General features: G+C 39.2%; 1 protein-coding gene across 4 annotated transcripts in view; it reads right to left on the bottom strand.

Annotated features, from left to right (window-relative positions):
- Positions 1-8,997: 8,997 nt before the first annotated feature.
- Positions 8,998-20,012, bottom strand: part of fam168a (family with sequence similarity 168 member A) — a 50,424-nt gene continuing 39,409 nt past the window's right edge. For all 4 annotated transcript variants that reach the window (XM_066684667.1, XM_066684665.1, XM_066684668.1 and 1 more), the window contains 3 exons: positions 19,128-19,302; positions 17,650-17,780; positions 8,998-16,729 (listed from right to left, as the gene is read on the bottom strand). In XM_066684667.1, the coding sequence (XP_066540764.1) occupies positions 17,668-17,780; positions 19,128-19,302 (288 nt within the window). In that variant the 3' untranslated portion in view covers positions 8,998-16,729; positions 17,650-17,667. The remainder of the gene's footprint in view (positions 16,730-17,649; positions 17,781-19,127; positions 19,303-20,012) is intronic.

Below are 20,012 nucleotides of genomic sequence, written 5' to 3'. Positions count from 1 at the left end.
GTGACTGCGAGGGTTTGGTGTGTTCTCTCTGTGTCTGCGTGGGTTTCCTCCGGGTGACTGTCTGTGAGGAGTTGGTGTGTTCTCTCTGTGTCTGCGTGGGTTTCCTCCAGGTGACTCTCTGTGAGGAGTTGGTGTGTTCTCTCTGTGTCCGCGTGGGTTTCCTCCAGGTGACTGTCTGTGAGGAGTGTGGTGTGTTCTCCCTGTGTCTGCGTGGGTTTCCTCCGGGTAATTGTCTTTGAGGAGTGTGGTGTGTTCTTCCTGTGTCTGTGTGGGTTTCCTCCGGGTGACTGTCTGTGAGGAGTGTGGTGTGTTCTCCCTGTGTCTGCGTGGGTTTCCTCCAGGTGACTGTCTGTGAGGAGTCTGGTGTGTTCTCCCTGTGTCTGTGTGGGTTTCCTCCGGGTGACTGTCTGTGAGGAGTGTGGTGTGTTCTCCCTGTGTCTGCGTGGGTTTCCTCTGGGTAATTGTCTTTGAGGAGTGTGGTGTGTTCTTCCTGTGTCTGCGTGGGTTTCCTCCGGGTAACTGTCTTTGAGGAGTGTGGTGTGTTCTTCCTGTGTCTGCGTGGGTTTCCTCCGGGTGACTGTGTGTGAGGAGTGTGGTGTGTTCTCCCTGTGTCTGCGTGGGTTTCCTCCGGGTGACTGTGTGTGAGGAGTGTGGTGTGTTCTTCCTGTTATTATTAGCTCACTTTCGTTGGACACCGAATCTAGTAATAGGTGCATTTCTGTGGTTGCTGTGTGGTTATAAAGGTTGAAGTACCACCAAAGTTACATTTTATGGTTGTAACAACACACATCCCTCCCGCTCAACATCAGCAGATACAGAGAGCCGTTTGTGACTGATGGTAATATCCCTAGGTGTGTGTTTATCTGTGTGAGAGAAACAGGGAGAGTGTCTTTTTTATGTGCATGCGTGTGTGTGTGTGTTCAAGTTCAAGTTCAAGAAGTTTATTGTCATTTCAGCAGTATACAGTGTTTACAGTACACAGTGAAACGAAATAGCGTTCCTCCAGGACCAAGGTGCTACATAAAATAATACACAACTTTAAAGTGCAACTAGTGCAAAGCTAGTGTAAACATAAAACAGTGCATACACGTGTGTGTGTGTGTGTGTGTGTGTGAGAGAGAGAGAGAGAGAGAGAGAGAGAGAGAGAGAGAGAGAGAGATGGGTGTAAGATTTGATTTCACGACAGTACTGTAAGCGTGAATTACACCCGGCAGCAGGCAGGGGGAGCTCAGGAGAGAAAAAAAGCCAAACCCTGCATTGTATTCCTTTAAGCGGTGTTTAACTCTTTTTAATGTCTTTATATAAAACAGCACTGGTCTTGTTCTGGCAGTGGGATTTTAGATTCTAACCTGTTTGTATTATACAAATTCTGAAAATAAAGCACTTTTGAAAGTTGCTCCGTATAAGAGCAGCTGCTAAATGCCGTAAATGTAAATGTAAATGCGACAATGATTGGGCTTATTTTTAACATGCTGTGGCCTGGAGGTTGTGGGTTCGATTTCCGCTCCGGGTGACTGTCTGCGAGGGTTTGGTGTGTTCTCTCTGTGTCTGCGTGGGTTTCCTCCGGGTGACTGTCTGTGAGGAGTGTGGTGTGTTCTCTCTGTGTCTGCGTGGGTTTCCTCCGGGTGACTGCGAGGGTTTGGTGTGTTCTCTCTGTGTCTGCGTGGGTTTCCTCCGGGTGACTGTCTGTGAGGAGTTGGTGTGTTCTCTCTGTGTCTGCGTGGGTTTCCTCCAGGTGACTCTCTGTGAGGAGTTGGTGTGTTCTCTCTGTGTCCGCGTGGGTTTCCTCCAGGTGACTGTCTGTGGGGAGTGTGGTGTGTTCTCTCTGTGTCTGCGTGCTCCGGTTTCCTCCCACAGTCCAAAAACACACGTTGGTAGGTGGATTGGCGACTCAAAAAGTGTCAGAAGGTGTGAGTGTGTGTGTTGCCCTGTGAAGGACTGGCGCCCCCTCCAGGGTGTATTCCAGTCCTGCGCCCAATGATTCCAGGTAGGCCCTGGACCCACCGCGACCCTGAACTGGATAAACGGTTACAGATAATGAATGAATGAATGAATGCTGTGGTAAACACAATTGCTGCAACCCAGATACACTCTGAATGTCACTGGACCTTTTAAATGATGAAATTGTTAAGAAGTTAATATTGCAAGCAAACGATCCAAGCTAACACACTGCAAAATTATTGTGCTTCTGTATTATTCATTTATTTTTTTAATGATAACGTTTTTTGATAATCTCAGGGTTTGATGGCATTCAGCCACATAAACATTAATGATATCCAAACGCTGATAAGGATGAGTATAGTTCTGGATCATAAACATCACTCCAACTCATCAACAGGTTTTAGATGGAAATCTATTACCCGAGAGAACACAGTCCCACTGCTCTTAAACACATTGCTGGAGGGTTTTTATACACTTCTACTGGGGTCAAAGATCACAAGGATCCTTTTAAACCTGCTCTAACATGTCCCTGGAATGAGAGAAATTCTGAGAATGGTAGCTTCTTTTGTAAACATTCATTTCATAAAAGGAGTTATCACTTAGTAAATATTATTTTCCGTTTTCATGTTTTCATATCAAGTGGGATATTTAATACTAAAGGCCATTGTCTGATAAGCCTGCTATTGAGTAACACAGATGTTCAGCATATTTTAGCCTTTTTCCTACAATGACACATCTACTGTAATGTAACAAAGAACTTGAAGTGACAAAACCAGATTACCATTGTTTAAAAATATGTATCTTTTCATTATTGTTTTACACCCAAAAAGCTGTGGAACATATGACCCACACCTAGCGATACCATCTGAGAAACCACTTAAAATACCAGGTCAAGAACACCAAACAACTGGCAACACTCTAGCAGTAATCTGGAACATCATAGTAAGCCTAATCATCTGGAACACTAAAACAAGCACATAATAGTACCCATGTAACCACCTGGAATACTTCAGCAGGCTTCAAGCAAAGCCCTAAAAATAACTCAAAACACCTGGCAGCACCCTAGCAACCATAAAGCAGGCATGAAAAACCATACAGGGTTAACCATACTAGACAGCGATATAACCCAGCGATCTGGAAACCACTTAACAGCTACTTGGCAATAGTTTAGCACAAAGCAACACCATCACAATTAGCTAGCGAGTCAGTAGCAACCATCTGGAACACTATAAACAACTTAGCAACCACGAGAGCAACAAACGCAAATACCCTAAGAAAATTGAAAATTGCATTGACCTAGCAAACAAATGACACAATTGCAACCACCTGGAATACTCTAGCGACAACCTAGCAATACTGGATTAGCACTAAAGCCGCAGTCGCTGCAATTACTTCAGGAAATGCACTTTATTTTACCCAACTACAGAGTTATTTTTTTAATTTTAATTAAATTATACTTATCCAAAATTAGGGCGGCACAGTGGCACAGCCACACAGCTACAGGGACCTGGAGGTTGTGGGTTCGAGTCCTGCTCCGGGTGACTGTCTGTGAGGAGTGTGGTGTGTTCTCCCTGTGTCTGCATGGGTTTCCTCCAGGTGACTGTCTCTGAGGAGTGTGGTGTGTTCTCCCTGTGTCTGCATGGGTTTCCTCCGGGTGCTCCGGTTTCCTCCCACAGTCCAAAAACACACGTTGGTAGGTGGATTGGCATCTCAGAAGTGTCCATAGGTGTGAGTGTGTGAGTAAGTGTGTGTGTGTCGCCCTGTGAAGGATTGGCGCCTCCTCCAGGGTGTATTCCTGCCTTGCGCCTAATGATTCCAGGTAGTCTCCGGACCCACCCTGAACTGGATAAGGGTTACAGATAATGAATGAATGAATTATCCAAAATTAGCACTGAGAAACAGTTTTTGTCTGATTGCATCAAAATTTAGACTTTTAGGTTCATGGTGAATCTTTTAATCTTTATTTTAAAACTTTATAAAACTTTAGCGTTAATATAGCACTGTGTTAATGGAGTGAGTTGTTACCTTCACATATTTCATCATAATTAAATATGGAGTAAAACATATGGTGGATTGAAATTCCCAGTTGAAATGTACAAGTACAATACGGTACAGTGCATTCCAAAGTATGTGTTCAAGTTCAAGTTCAAGTTCAAGAAGTTTATTGTCATTTCAGCAGTATACAGTGTTTACAGTACACAGTGAAACGAAATAGCGTTCCTCCAGGACCAGGGTGCTACATAAGACAATACACAACTAGTGCAAAGCTAGTGCAACATAAAACAGTGCATACACTTAAAGTGCAAAAGATATGGCTAAGAAAATACAAAACAATGACCTTACAGTACAAGACAATACAAGACAATACAAAACCATAAGTACAGAGGGGGTGAGGGAGAGAGACACTGCAATTTAAAGTGTATCTGTGCTGTAAACGGTAACTGGATGTAACCATGACGTAAACAGGATATGTGTAAACAGTACACTCATTTCCAGTCCAACAGACCAGTGTTTGCGTGATGAAGTGTGTGTGTGTGTGTGTGTGTTTGTGTGCTTCTTCAGTCCAGTCTCAGTCTCTAGATGTTCAGGAGTCTGATAGCATGTGGGAAGAAGCTGTTAACGGAGTCTGGATGTGAGGGCTCGAATGCTTCGATACCTTTTTCCAGACGGCAGTAGGTTGAGGAGTGTGTGTGAAGGGTGTGTGTGATCTCCCACAATGCTGAGTGCTTTGCGGGTGCAGCGAGTGGTGTAGATGTCTGTAATGGAGGGAAGAGACACCGATAATCTACTCAGCTGTCCTCACGATCCGCTGGAGGGACTTGCGATCTGCCCCAGTGCAGTTTCCAAACCAGACAGTGATGCAGCTGGTCATGATGCTCTCGATGACTCCTCTGTAGAAAGTGGTGAGAATTGGAGGGGGGAGACGAGCTTCTTCAGCCTTCGCAGAACGTAGAGGCGTTGCTGGGCTTTCTTGTGTAAGTAAAACAGGATTTAGTGCATGTCTGAAGAAAAGGGAAAGAAAAGGGAAAGTGTATTTAAGTGACTGTCACACACACGTACACACAAACACATTGCTGTTAGAACACAGCCTGAGGGGAGGTGTGTGTGTTCTCATTTTTGAGCTGTCCTCTTATTATTTAAATCCCCTTCACTGAAGCTAAAAGAGAACGATGAGCTCGGTCATGGATCATTTGCGATCACACACCAACGCCACCCTTATAAGAAATATCCGAATGTTATCTCGTATTATTTACCTTTTATTGAAAGGGTATTGAGCAGCAGGGATAAGGTTAAATCTCATTCAGATGACCAGAGGAAGCACATGGTCTTCACGCTGACATAACTAACATTCTTTACTTATTACTTGCATATTGATCACTATTACTTCATATGTGGGCTGATGCAAATCTACATCTACCTTGCTGTTTTCCAAGGCCTTATCACATGAGCATGAAGCAGACTACTGCTCAATGCTGCAATATGTTTTACTGGAAACAGGTAGTTCAAGAAAAGGTCAATGGAAAATTACACAATGTCTGCACACGACATGATCCAGGAAACAGAATATTGCTGGCAATGTATGCCAGTATGTACATAGTACATTAAGGGTTTTATCCCTGGGGTTTGTGACTGCCCTCAGGGGTCTCGGGGGTGGCTCTGACCAATCACAGTTTCAGTTGAGCTCAGTTTGAAAAAATAAACCTTAAGTTTTAATAATTTAATTTTATTTCTAATTAAATAAAAGTAATTCTATTTAAATTAATTAAATTAGGTAAAGAGTCCTGAGGGCAGTCTGTGGCACTTGCTGAGACTGTCTGCATTTTTGTGGTTAACAGATACATGTGAAGGTTGGTAGTATTTCTTCACCCTGGAAGCTGCAGGCCATAAAACAAAGAAGTGAAAGTTGCTGAGAAATCAATGTTTCAACACATTCCACTTTTTCTTCAGAAACATTATTACATAGTGGACAAACTCCGTGTGTGTAATTATGATATTAACTGTGATAAAACCCACATAAAACATCTAAAATTTCAATCCATTTCTAGAATTGAGTGTTAAATGTTAGGGTTTTTAGTCATTTTTTAACTTTGATAATTACTGTGTACTGTAATTGTTGATTTTACATTTCAACGTTAAAAAAAACACGTTTTTTAAGGTGGAACGGCGTGTTTGGGGGGAAAAAATGGCTGTTGTTTGTAATTTTAACTTTAATGTAAGTTTAAATTGTTTGTAAGGTTTTATTCATTTGTAGTTGTTTAGTTTTATTGCACTTTCAGTAATCTGTCTCTTGAGCTCAGAGACATTTCCACCGTAAGTGATCCGAAACAGCAAAAGTAAGTGATTTAAGTGGACGTCTTCTTTTACCCGGACACGTCCTCTTATTTAGACTTAAAAAAATGTCCGGCCGGAATTTCACAAACGTCCGGGATGTTGTTTTTCTAGAGCTTACATAGAACTTCGAGAAGTTTCGTTCACAAACTAGTCCCGCCCTCCCCTACTCCGATTGGTTCGCTTGAGTGAGAAGGGGGCGTGATGAAGTAGCCTAAAATCTTCGGATTGGACGGTCTGACTGTAGCGCTACCGTTATTGGTCGATAACCTTCTCTGTAAACATTTAATTGGTCAGTCTCAGTCTGCACGTCAGTAGTCCTTGTTTACCTCAGGCAAAGCTCATGTACCCACCCTCATCTCGAGCAGCTATGCCGAAACGTAAATGTAAGTTCTTGGATGAATTAAAAAAGAAATTCCCATGTTTTGTGTAGCAAATAAAGGTGTAAAGGACCTAAAAGCACACATAGCACCCCCCGGAGGCGTGAGCTTCTTTTCACCATCTCGGATCTGGTCACCCTAGTTTCACCCACAAATGGAGAAGGAATAGAGCAATCCTCATTTCTGTTTGTACTTTTTAATGATTGGAGTTCTCTCCGTTGTTTAAAACAGCTCTAAATGCCCCTGACACGAGCCATTTTGTTTTTTCACTCATTTACCTCCCTTGGGGCTTAGACCGGTTTCGAGCGCACAGACAGACCAGAGAACTATCAAATGATGAGAAAAGATATTCTGAAATTTATAAAAAGTGTTATTGGATTACAATAGTGAACTACGCCTTTAGATGTCTATTCCATTCAGATTCAAAACAACATAAGACTAATTTCTGTAGCTTTTCTGGGAAGAGTATAAGGAATATTTGGCAGTGATAACTACATGTAGAAAATGTAAGATTGTAAAAACATGCAACATTGTTATTATTAAATAGTCAACTGTAATATTAATAATAAATAATAATATAAAATAAATATATAATATTAAATAAATAATAATAATAAAAATCACAAATTGACAGAGAAGAAAAAAAAAACTATATAATACACATATTTATTCAATATAATGAAAAATAAAAGGGCGGCACGGTGGCGCAGAAGGTTAGTGTCACAGTCACACAGCTCCAGGGACCTGTTCTCCCTGTGTCTGCGTGGGTTTCCTCCGGGTGACTGTCTGAGGAGTGTGGTGTGTTCTCCCTGTGTCTGTGTGGGTTTTCTCCGGGTGACTGTCTGTGAGGAGTGTGGTGTGTTCTCCCTGTGTCTGCGTGGGTTTCCTCCGGGTGACTGTCTGTGAGGAGTGTGGTGTGTTCTCCCTGTGTCTGTGTGGGTTTTCTCTGGGTGACTGTCTGTGAGGAGTGTGGTGTGTTCTCTCTGTGTCTGCGTGGGTTTCCTCCGGGTGACTGTCTGTGAGGAGTGTGGTGTGTTCTCTCTGTGTCTGCGTGGGTTTCCTCCGGGTGACTGTCTGTGAGGAGTGTGGTGTGTTCTCCCTGTGTCTGTGTGGGTTTTCTCTGGGTGACTGTCTGTGAGGAGTGTGGTGTGTTCTCTCTGTGTCTGCGTGGGTTTCCTCCGGGTGACTGTCTGTGAGGAGTGTGGTGTGTTCTCTCTGTGTCTGTGTGGGTTTTCTCCGGGTGACTGTCTGTGAGGAGTGTGGTGTGTTCTCCCTGTGTTTGCGTGGGTTTCCTCCGGGTGACTGTCTGTGAGGAGTGTGGTGTGTTCTCTCTGTGTCTGCGTGGGTTTCCTCCGGGTGACTGTCTGTGAGGAGTGTGGTGTGTTCTCCCTGTGTCTGTGTGGGTTTTCTCTGGGTGACTGTCTGTGAGGAGTGTGGTGTGTTCTCTCTGTGTCTGCGTGGGTTTCCTCCGGGTGACTGTCTGTGAGGAGTGTGGTGTGTTCTCTCTGTGTCTGTGTGGGTTTTCTCTGGGTGACTGTCTGTGAGGAGTGTGGTGTGTTCTCCCTGTGTCTGCGTGGGTTTCCTCCGGGTGACTGTCTGTGAGGAGTGTGGTGTGTTCTCTCTGTGTCTGCGTGGGTTTCCTCCGGGTGACTGTCTGTGAGGAGTGTGGTGTGTTCTCCCTGTGTCTGTGTGGGTTTTCTCTGGGTGACTGTCTGTGAGGAGTGTGGTGTGTTCTCTCTGTGTCTGCGTGGGTTTCCTCCGGGTGACTGTCTGTGAGGAGTGTGGTGTGTTCTCTCTGTGTCTGTGTGGGTTTTCTCCGGGTGACTGTCTGTGAGGAGTCTGGTGTGTTCTCCCTGTGTTTGCGTGGGTTTCCTCCGGGTGACTGTCTGTGAGGAGTGTGGTGTGTTCTCCCTGTGTCTGCGTGGGTTTCCTCCGGGTGACTGTCTGTGAGGAGTGTGGTGTGTTCTCTCTGTGTCTGCGTGGGTTTCCTCCGGGTGCTCCGGTTTCCTCCCACAGTCCAAAAAAAAACATTGGTAGGTGTCCGTAGGTGTGAGTGTGTGAGTGAATGTGTGTGTGTCTGTGTTGCCCTGTGAAGGACTGGCGCCCCCTCCAGGGTGTATTCCTGCCTTGCGCCCAATGATTCCAGGTAGGCTCTGGACCCACCGCGACCCTGAACTGGATAAGGGTTACAGATAATGCATGAATGAATGAAAAATAAACATGTTATTACATAGGTTAAAGACTATATGACTATATAATAAATTATTAATACTACTATATATGAGACAAGAAACAGATTCAAAAACACAGTATTCATTTTTTTTGGGAAAAAATTTAATAGTTATTGAATGTTCTACATTTTACAGTAAATATTATACAATTACAAACTTGGCTTAATTCTGTCACTGAGATCATTAACTGATCTTCCAAAAAAATAAAAAATAAAATAAAATAAAAATTACAATTAAAAAGTAACAAAATTCATAACAACAGATTTACACTTCATATCACAAGCCTGACCAGGGTCTTCTTGCCTCATCTGACTGCCACATTCAGTTCTGAGAGTCGTTACAGATATAAGAAAATGATGTGGTCCGACACAGTGACCAGAGGGGAGTGTTTTAATATTTTTTTCCTTTAAAACTCTTAAAAACGATGGTCCTACAATAGGTTCTGCATTAAAGGAACAGGTTCTATATAGAACCCTGAATACCATTTTAAACATTTTGTTTGATTAAAGGGTTCTTCAGATTAATTTGAATGGTTTAATATAGCACCTTTTAGAAAAGGGCTCTTATATTGTTAAGATGTTAGGTTTATTACAATAGAACATTTTTGTTTGATGCCATACAGAACCCTTTTCTGAAAGGTTCTGTATAGAACCTTGTATAGCACATCCTCTATGAATCTGAAGAACCCCTTCATGAGGCAAAGAACCCTTTAATCATGAAAAAAGCTTCTTCAGATATTCAGGGTTCTAAATAGACCCATTTTATTCACTAAAGAACCCTTATAGTACCGTCATTTTTAAGTGTGTAGAATTATAATTCTATAAGTGGATCCTCAGATCTGTGTATCTTCCCTCTGCATCTGTATAAAAATCAACAAATCCATTGATTGTGTTTTCCTCCATTGTAAGAAAGCAAATTGTAATCTGTATGAATAATTACCAATAACACCAAGTTTTTTCCTGTTTTTCATTTTAGTCTCCCAATAAAACACTGACATTTATACATAAAACATGAATTCAAATATTCTTTTCTAAGACTTAAATAGGAGAAAAAAAGGATACGATGTAAAAGTTGCCTTGTTTTAAACATTTTTTTTCTGTATACACAAAGAACAACTGCAAGGACTGGGGGGTTGTTGGAGTTAATACTGTGTTAGGCCTGTGGACCATCCTATTAGGCTAATAAAATAAATAAATAAAGACAAAAACAAATGGATATGGTCTGAACAGAAGATGTGGATTAACACCCGTAAACTGAACTGTTTATAGATTCTTACATTTCAGTTTTTAGTGTTAAGAACAGAAAATGTGAAAAAGGTTGAGAGTTTACACCTTTAAATGTAACAACAGGTTACTCTTCTGTTAAAGAAGCAGGACCCCTAGTGGCCTGGATGTATCAGAGATTCTGGCTTTAAACATAGCTGCCCCCATGTGGGGGATCTGCTGTGTCCTGTCCTGCTGTGTATGTATGAGTATGTGTTATCTGGTTTTCATTGTGTTGTACAAATTGTAAGCCTCCTTGAGTTCCTGAATATATATATATATATAAATTAATATTATTATTATTATTAATTTGAATCCTCTCAACAGTTATCTTCCTCAAATATGGCATTTTCTTTTAAATAAATATCAAAATACTCAGTGAAGCTGTATTGCTGTTTATAGTGTCATTATTATAAAATGTAATGACAATTAATAAGGGTCTGGTCATTAGGGTTGCCATGGCCTCAGATCTGTGCAAAGTCTTTGTAGCTGTATGTAGGTATGTGTACATTCATACATGTAGTAAATAGCTTTGTTTCTGTCACATTTTGTGTCTGTAATAATAATAATAATAATAATAATAATAATATGACTAGGAGAAGGATTAACAAACAGTAAAATTCCATAAATCTATTTATTGTCAGTACAAATGTGATTTACAAATACAAACACTTTTGGCACAGATCTTAAGCCATAACTGTGTGTTAACATCAAATGTAAAAGAAAGAAAGAATACGCAACTGTCATTTGGCAACGGGAAAATAAACACAAGTTTTAAAAATGTTTCTGAGAAAAAAAAAACGCACAAAAATTTAATTCAACGAATGTACAGTTCAAAAGTGTACATCATTTCCACATTCAAAAAAATATATCAAAGCAATCTTACATTTCACTTTGTAGCTTATTTTAGGAATAACTGTTGATATGGAAATTATTCTATTTATTAAAAGAGTAAATTCAATGCATTTCAATTTCGTGATGTTTGCGTCACAAACCTGCGTGGCCCAAAGTGGCCAAACGGGTATCTACTTCTGAAGAAAAACCTTTATTTATTCGCTGCATTCACCTAAAAAAAATGATGCTTAATACAAATGTGCGCATCATTTCCACATTCAGTAATATATATTATTATCAATACTATCTTCTATTTAATTTTGTAGTTACTTACTTTTAGCAGTAACTTCCCTTGAAATGGAAACATCATACACATTTGTATAAAGTTAATTCAATGTCGAACTTAATACTTAATGGTTTATGGAATGATGTAAATTAAGGAAATGTTTAATTAATATTAAAAACAATCTAAAGAAATCCTTTGTAACCTCTATTTTCTCGTTTATTTAAACGTCCCGTGCAACAAACACATCCCCCATTTTCTTGGTTCACCAACGTTCTACAGGGAGTTAATGTTTCTGTTCACACTGGTAAACAAGAGTTAAATGCTTCTTAAATCTCAAGCAGCTGTGGAGAATGTTGGAAATCCAGTGGGATTCCTGTTTAAACACACGTAAAGAGAGAAGAGAAACCCCTCGTAGACTTGTGCTGTGAAATGTCCCTCGGCAAAATGCACTGTTACACACCACTCTCCGGATCCAAGCGTAAAGATCTAATCAAAATAAACATGAACATCAATCATCAATGAAAACCTTAAATAACACGTTAAAAAGCGCTTTAATTACAGTGAGCTTTCATTGCAAACGAATTTTGACTGTTCATTTCTTCTTAGTGTAAAATATCAGCAGAAAATCCTAGAGTTTTATGTATATTTTAAAGATTTAAACTTCATCACAACCAACAAAAGTCGACCGGTATTTAGTTTTTATTTCAGTCCTGGACCAGTGAACCCTTTCAGAACTTTTAAATTGCATTGATTAAGTCTCGCATTACGAACGGATCTGTTGCAAACGTTTACAAAATATATATTTCACTGCTTCACCGTAACACTGTCCTGCAGATGAGAGGGGGATTTCGTAAAGGAGAGAAGAAGGAGAGAGGGGGAAAGAGAGATAGAGTGAGGTAATGAAAAGTTTGTTTTTAAAGTGTTAACCTATTCATTCAGGCCCCTGGTTCTACATCAAATGCATATACTGGTATGTAAATGTATAAAGAACACCAGTAGGTATATATATATATATATCACTAGCATGTTTTAATACCAGGAGGGTACGACCGGAGTCAGACTAAGCGTGAATATTTTGGTTTTGAATGGAATACATTTCGGTAAAATTTCATGAATTGTTTTTCACTTGGACACGAATATAATTCAATTAGGAGCAATTTTATATACGTTTTAACCCTTCGAATCCTCTCTGGCAATAATAACAAATACATGCTGAATTATTTCAAACTGAACAGGGCAATAGAAATGCTCCAAAATCATTTGGAAAACATTATCGCACTCAGTCACAGTGAAATCTAGAAAGCTATACATTGAAATATTCAGAGATAAGAGGTAATGTTACATACAGAATTGTAACGCAAAACCAGGGTAATGTGGAACGTGAGAGGTAAGGTAATAACGGAAGGTAATTTTTTTGAGTTTGTTTTTAATATGAAAGCCAGGCAATAACTCTCAGGGCTTGGTTTAATATATATTTTTTATACATTAAACTGTGAAATATGAATATTTATAGGTGCTTTCTCTCATTCTCCCCATTTTCACTCTCAATTTAGTAGCAAGTGAAGCTGCGATTGACATGATGCACCATGCTTTAAAGGGCAAGGGTCCACTGCATTCTCCTGCATAATACATGCCATAACTGTGTTATTGTTATTAATATTAATCTCCACGTCATCTCTCCTTCTTCAGCTTAAATATACTCCGATAGTGGCTGAGTAGCTAAAAAACGAACAATACTGTTTATCGAGGATAATATCACTTCCAAAAAAATACGTTATCAAGACTAACGGGTACCATAGTAAATACTGGACTTTATTTATTAGCTCATTAAATAAGAGACTGTACCATATACTTGGTTATGAAGTTATATTTTTCTGTATGCAATGCTTCATCAGGCTGATATGACTCGATATATCTGATCAGAATAACTGATATGTCTCAAATTACAGGTAACTCATGGATCTTTGTCCCCCTTTTTTAAAAAAAAAAAAAATACAAATATGGGCCATTCGTCTCTGTATATTATTGCATTGAACAACACCAGTTCTCATTAGGGCCCATGACAGAGGGGAACACTTAAAGGAACAATTCAACATTTCTTTAATCTAATCTCCAGTTGTGGATAATCTGAAACCCTTCTCTCTACTTCAAAAAAGTACATAAAACCTATAAATGAATCTGTTTACTGCAAGTCAATGAGCAGTTGTTAAATTTTGTCAACAGAACACTATGATGTATGTGAAGAGAAAGTTATTTCCAAATAAATCTGTAGAACTCAGGCCTGTTTTAGAGTTAGGTAAGCTTTTGTATAACTGTAGTATCAAAAGAAATGTTTAAAAATCATTAAGCTGTCTTCATTTCTTTGTCATTATTGTTTCTCTAAAGAATAATTCTAAGAATATAGCCTCATTAAAACTGGGATTCTGTGCAGAATGTAAATGCAAATGTAAATAAAAACATACAGATTGCAATGATGTGCAAATAATTCAAACACTATATTTATTAAAACAGTGAAATGACAACATTTCAAATGTTGAAACCGGACGTTTACTATTTATTTATATTTGCCCATTTTGAATTTGATGTCAGCAACTTGTTCCAAAGAAGTTGGGACAGGGGTGGTTTCACCACTGTGCTGCATCTTCTCTTCTTTTAAATATACTCAGTAAACCTTTGGGAAGTGAGGAGACCAATTGCTGTAGTTTGGAAAGAGAAAGGTTTTCTGATTCTTACTCGTTACAGGATTTCAGACGCTCAACAGCTCAGGGTCTCCATTTTAGTGTTTGTCATTTCATAATACACCAATTGTTTTCAACATGCGACAGGTGTGAACTACTTTAGCACCTGGATACTTTCACTAAGAAGCTATGCTGTTGTAATCAAAGTAGATTGTGGATTGGCCTTGTCTTCTGAAATAAACAGATAGCAACATGTTGCTCCAAAAGAGGTCTATATCACTCAGCATTAACGGAGCCTTAATGTCACCCATGCCATGTGCACTAATGGCTTTTGAACTGTACATCGAATGGTCCTCCTCCTTTTTAACCCTCCATTTTCCAAATAGAATTGTGCAGTTTCTGATTTACGTCTGTAAATTTCAACTGGCGTTATGAACAGTGATGAACTGTGTTGACAGACAATGGTTTTGGGAAGAGTTTCTTAAAACTACAGCCAGCTGGTGTTGGCCATGGGCCTTGTCTCTTCCATACAGAGATTTCCTCAGATTCCCTGAATATTTTAATGGTATATTTACTGCAGAATTTTAAGTTGAGAAATGTGATTCTTGCAGTTTTCACAAAATTGACTCTGCTCTTTTGAACCACAATCATGTCATAACCATTTTTTGTAGCCATCAAATTCAAAATGGGCTTATATTTTTCAAAAACCCCCCAAAACTTCTCAGCTTGAACATTTGAATTATTGTATTGATACATTGTACAATTAAATATATGGTTTAAATGATTTGTACATCATTTTGCCCAGCATTACAAACTTTATTGAAGTATATGTCATCTTAAATCTAATTCTAGCTGGGTAAATATAACATATTATGAATAGGCTGCACAAGAATGGGGATTTTAGGGAAATTAGCTTTTAATAACCTGTTCCCTGAATCGATTTACACTTGTTTCTGTATTTTCACAGTCACACCGCAATATAGTTTTAAAATCATGTTAAATAGTGTCATATTCCAAATGTTTCCAAGAATTTAACAACTGCTCGTAAGTTTCTCTATGCTTCTGTACTGGGTTTCTATGCGGGATAATTTAGGGAATATTTATGCATGAAAAATTATCACTATACAAAGGCATTAGACAGAACGGGGTCTAAATGTTCTCCTTTAAGACTCACCCTTTTACCCAGGTCCAGAGACAGAGAAAGGAAGGATGAATTTGATCCTTTTTCTGTACAATCTACAGTGGCCCAGAGAGTCAATTACACACAATAACAACTAGGAGGAAAAAAGATGTAGGAACATGACTATACTAAAAATACATTATTTTTGTGATGCTGAGTTTTCAGTTAATGTTCATGCATCCTCACCAGTAATGTCATGTTTTGTCTTTTTATCTTTTTGCATTTTGTAGTGTTCTTGTCTTTTGCTAGTCCCCTTTAATATTGTAGCTTTCTCATCTTTCAGTTTTCTGTTCTCCTGTCCTCCCCTTTAGTGTTATATATTCCCATTAAACACTGTCATATCCCTGTTTTTCCTTCATTCTCATCTCATTTTTGGTGCCCTTGTTTATCCCCTTTTCATCCTTTGATTTTGTGGTCCCATTAATAGTCAACGTTCTTGTCTTTAGTTTCTGTGTTCTTAAAGTCGTCACTTCCTCTTTGATAATTACAGCTATGTTTTGACTCAGGGCCACTGTAAAATGGAGCCCTAATGAAGCCCCTGCTCCTTTTGATTTACTTGAAATGAACTGACCTCACTTTTGGCCATTTTCTTTCAGCTAAGTGCCACAGACAGATTCCATTCCATATTTTACATCATGTTTTTGGATTTTTTTCTTTAAATGTGTATTTTTAGTGTGTTCCAGCATCTGTGCAATTGCATGCCTCCGCAAAAGCACTTATATGCACACACCTATATATATATATAATACGCATGTGGTAATTAGAAGCTTTAACTCTAATCCCAAGGGAACTAAAAAAGAAAGCAGCTCACTCCAGCGTCCTCTACAAAGCGAATAACATAAACAGAGATCACTGAGAGCTCTCGATGTCCTAATGAAGTTTAAACCACATCTCACTGGCCCTAATGCGATATATTTATTACAAATGTGTTCCTAATAAACTGCTACAAGCTGGAAGACACCCTTGTTATCGAAGCTAGTGTATGAATGCAAAAAACGGTGGGATTTAAATATGAATTCACAGAACCAAATTAAATCAACTCTGAAAAACAGCCCTTCTGAAAAGGGTTAAGTATGAGGGAGATGGGAAATGAATTAAATTTGACATAAATAAATTAAAAAAAAAAAAAAAAATTCACCAAAAAACAACCCTGTACTAATATCTAAAAGTTATAAAATTTGGCAGCATAACTCGAGCACGTTGTTGATGACGGTATTGTGCCACGTACATTCCTACAGATGGAAAAGATCAAATCAAATTTCAAAAGCTGTGATTAGTCAAAATCATTCTGGAGTTTTCCGAAGGAGTTGGTCATCAAGAATTGTGGTATTACAGAAAAAATTAAATTAAAAAAACACCCCAAAAACACAAAAAAAAAATTATCTAATTCAAAAAACACAGGCCCAGAATACTAAGACAAAACAGGAGAAAAAATTAAAAAAACAATTCAATTTAAATAAAAAAAAAAAAAGCAGCTTTTACAAAAACAATTAAGAATGCATAAAGTGACCCTTTTTTCGTTTGTTCTTGCAGACGGACGTGTCCCTGCTGACCACAGAGAGCCGATGTAAGACTTGAGTAGTTGCATACGATGTTTTGACTCCAGATCTGTTTGAAAACAAAGAAAATAAAGCACTTATTTTTGACTTTGGGACAAAAACCTTCCCCAATTTTTACACATTATTATTACTCTATTAAACCTTGTTTCTGAATACCATCACTACATTGGTATTTCTTGCACATGTAAAGCCCACTCCTGATATTACCTGATAGCTAAACTAGATCCCTAGGTAATGCTGTCTGTTTATTACACTGTAAAATCTGTCAGTTGTGTTTGAATTCTAAAAAATTACATCTCTGTTTACGTCTTTGGAAATACATGTTGGAGATAATGCTCTCTTTTGAATGGCAAGCTGTTGTTAGTGAATAGCTAGACATTTTCTCCCTCTTTGAACCTTCAATCAAGAAGTTAAAGCCTTTGCTCTCTGACTTTTGTTTGTAGTCTTAAGATATCTTAGGTGTATGGAGTCAGATTAGTTTAATTTTCTTTTATATTTTTTTCCCAATTTAGTCACTGACACTTCCACCCATTAACAAAGTTACCTCTCCCAATATTTAAACAATATAGTAAGATCTTCCTCCCCCCGCTTTTGAAAATATCCCTGTCCAGATGAATACGAAAGTGGTTGCATTATCATGCCAGTCCAGTAGGGGGCCATAGCAGCTCTTAAAGAGAGACAACAAAACAACACAAAGCATGAGAGAAACAGAGCATGAGGTTTAATCCCATATCACTCCATACTCCCTTTGTAGAGCACTATGCTAGTAAAATTACTCAATCTAGATCTTAACAGTGCATTATATATTTCTAAAACATCATTTATATTTGTTCGTAAGTGCTACCTTCATGTATATGTATAACATGGGTTTGTATCATAATTTTATTGATAAAAGCTACATTGCTGATTTAAAAAAGTCTAATGTGTTAAACTACTACAGTTTTATCAGGACAATGCCTTTAGACTTACATGATTAGCAGGTGGGCTTTACCAGTGTGGTGGCACATAGCTGTACCCCGGCGTTCCTTGGGGACGATATGTTGGCACGGTAACTGGGTGTGGTCCAATGGGTGTGTGTTGGGGTGTGGTCAACAGTGTACCTGAGAAGAGGATAAATACAAACACAGAGTTTATTCATGTTTAACACCTTTACTGCGGTTAGAAAAACGCACACAGCATCAACCAAAGTTAGCAACAGTCTCACAGATGGAGACACAGCACGTAAAGTGGGTTTGTTCGTTTTTTTTGTGAGGGAGGGCAAATATAGCACAGTGGCAGAGCTCTAGAGATCCTAAAAATGAAGCTAACGATAGGCTAACGTAGCTGATCTTGATACTCTTGTCAACACATGCCTTTTAGCGTACAAATATGCTGTTTTAGTCTTATTGTTTTATTGTTAACGATAAACAAGGCGTCTCAGCATACAATAACGCAGTAACGCTGATGACGACCAAGGGAACACGTTCCCATTGGCTGCTGACTTTGATTAGCCACCTGCGATCTCCAGCTTCTAAAACTGGTAGTATTTACAATGTCTGTCTTGGGACCCAATTTTATTCCCATGGTACAGTGCTGCTTATTGGCCTCTATGCACTCTCATTTTTGTTTGTAATGCATTGTAGTGCTCTTTGTGTTGCTGTGACTCTTTGTTTTTTGATGTTCTTTGTTTTGTGCTATAACAGGGGTGCCCAACTCCAGTCCTGGAGGGCTGGTATCCAGCAAATTTTGGTTATACCTCTGCTCACACACACCTAAGTCAACTCATCTGTTAATTGCCAGGTTTAAGGGGTGTGTTTTAGCAGAGCAATCACCAAACTTTGCTGGATACCGGCCCTCCAGGACTGGAGTTGGGCACCCCTGTGCTATAACATTGTCAGTGCTTTGGGTTCTTGATAAGCTCTACTACCACCACCAAACACTAGTCACTCCATTCTGCCTTAGATGGTGCAGCAGCTTACATTTCACCATTCCGTTCCACCTTAAATAATATATATTTGTATAATTTAATTTGAGCCCATCCTTCCTCCTTAACGGTGCTCTGCCACTCCTAAGTTCCACCTTAAATGATTTACATTCAAATGCATTTTCCTTTGTGACCTAGAGGCTATTAGTTTTAAACATGTCTTTGTATTTTTCCACATAAACAAAGCTTTAATTACTGATTTCCTGTTAAACATAAAACTTAATACAAATATCTTAATGTCACATGATGACTGATTACAGCTTTACATAAGTTTAACATTCTCATGGTTTGTGCTGTCGTTACTGACTGGCTAGACTTCTTCTCCCTCTCTGTGTAGATATTAAAGGACACACAGCTCTGTCTAGAATACAGACGCAGCAACTGGTCACATTTAAAACCTCTGATACTAAATTGAGAGACAGGATACACAAATTTTATTGATAAAACCTGATTTACTGATATTAACAAAGCTCAAAACTCTGACCTGCAGACATGGCCATGGTTGTTCCTGCCACCATTCCCATGGTGACACCGCTGGGCCGGGGGGCTGGGACAGGGGCAGGGTAGATGGCGGAGGGGATGCTGTTGGGCTGGACCACCGTAGTATGATGGATAACATGTGGCTGAGCCGCGTAAACTGGCTGTGTGTAATAAGCTCCCTGGGGAACAGAGGAAAAGAGAGGAGAGAAATGAATAAAGTAGTGTACTCAAGCTGTTATCACATTTATTTATCAGGCTTCATTACACTGCTCCAGACCTAGAGTCTGTTTTACTTTCAGGAAACGTTTGATTAAAACCTTTCCCAGTAGAGGGTTTTAACGGATTATTTTCCGAATTCTTGAAGAACATACGCACAATGAGGGATTAAGACTTCATCAAGAAACAATAATTATCAGAGAATAACTTTCACAGTGAAAGGGTACAATAATTGATTATGATGCTTTATGATTATGATATTTATTCAGACTACACTGCAAATAAGTTTAAAGGCTAAGCACCAGCGATATGAAAGTGTCAAACAAATAAATACAGTGGAATTTGAGTTCCTAACTTGTGTTTATTGATAGTCAGAAAACATGTTATTTCTTACTAATTGAAGGAATAAGGTTTAAAAGACCGTTGGTCCACCCCCCAACGGTGTTGGGAAACTCTAATAGGCGTCTTGCCTGTGACGTAGATGGTGGACAACAACTCTAGAAGCTGCACTTAATTTAATGCAAAATGACGAAAAGGTGTGTTGTTTTTGGCTGCAATCATTCAATGTACAGTGGGACATCTGTGAACAAATGGCCCAAAGATCCCACAATATCCAGAAAATGGACTCAATTTGTCAACTTTAAACGGGCACTTTGGAAAGGACCATCCGCTC

This window comes from Hoplias malabaricus, chromosome 11 (assembly GCF_029633855.1).
Source record: "Hoplias malabaricus isolate fHopMal1 chromosome 11, fHopMal1.hap1, whole genome shotgun sequence".
NCBI lineage: Eukaryota > Metazoa > Chordata > Actinopteri > Characiformes > Erythrinidae > Hoplias > Hoplias malabaricus.
Note: the sequence above shows the minus strand (reverse complement) of the source record. Positions and strands in the feature narration are given on the sequence as shown.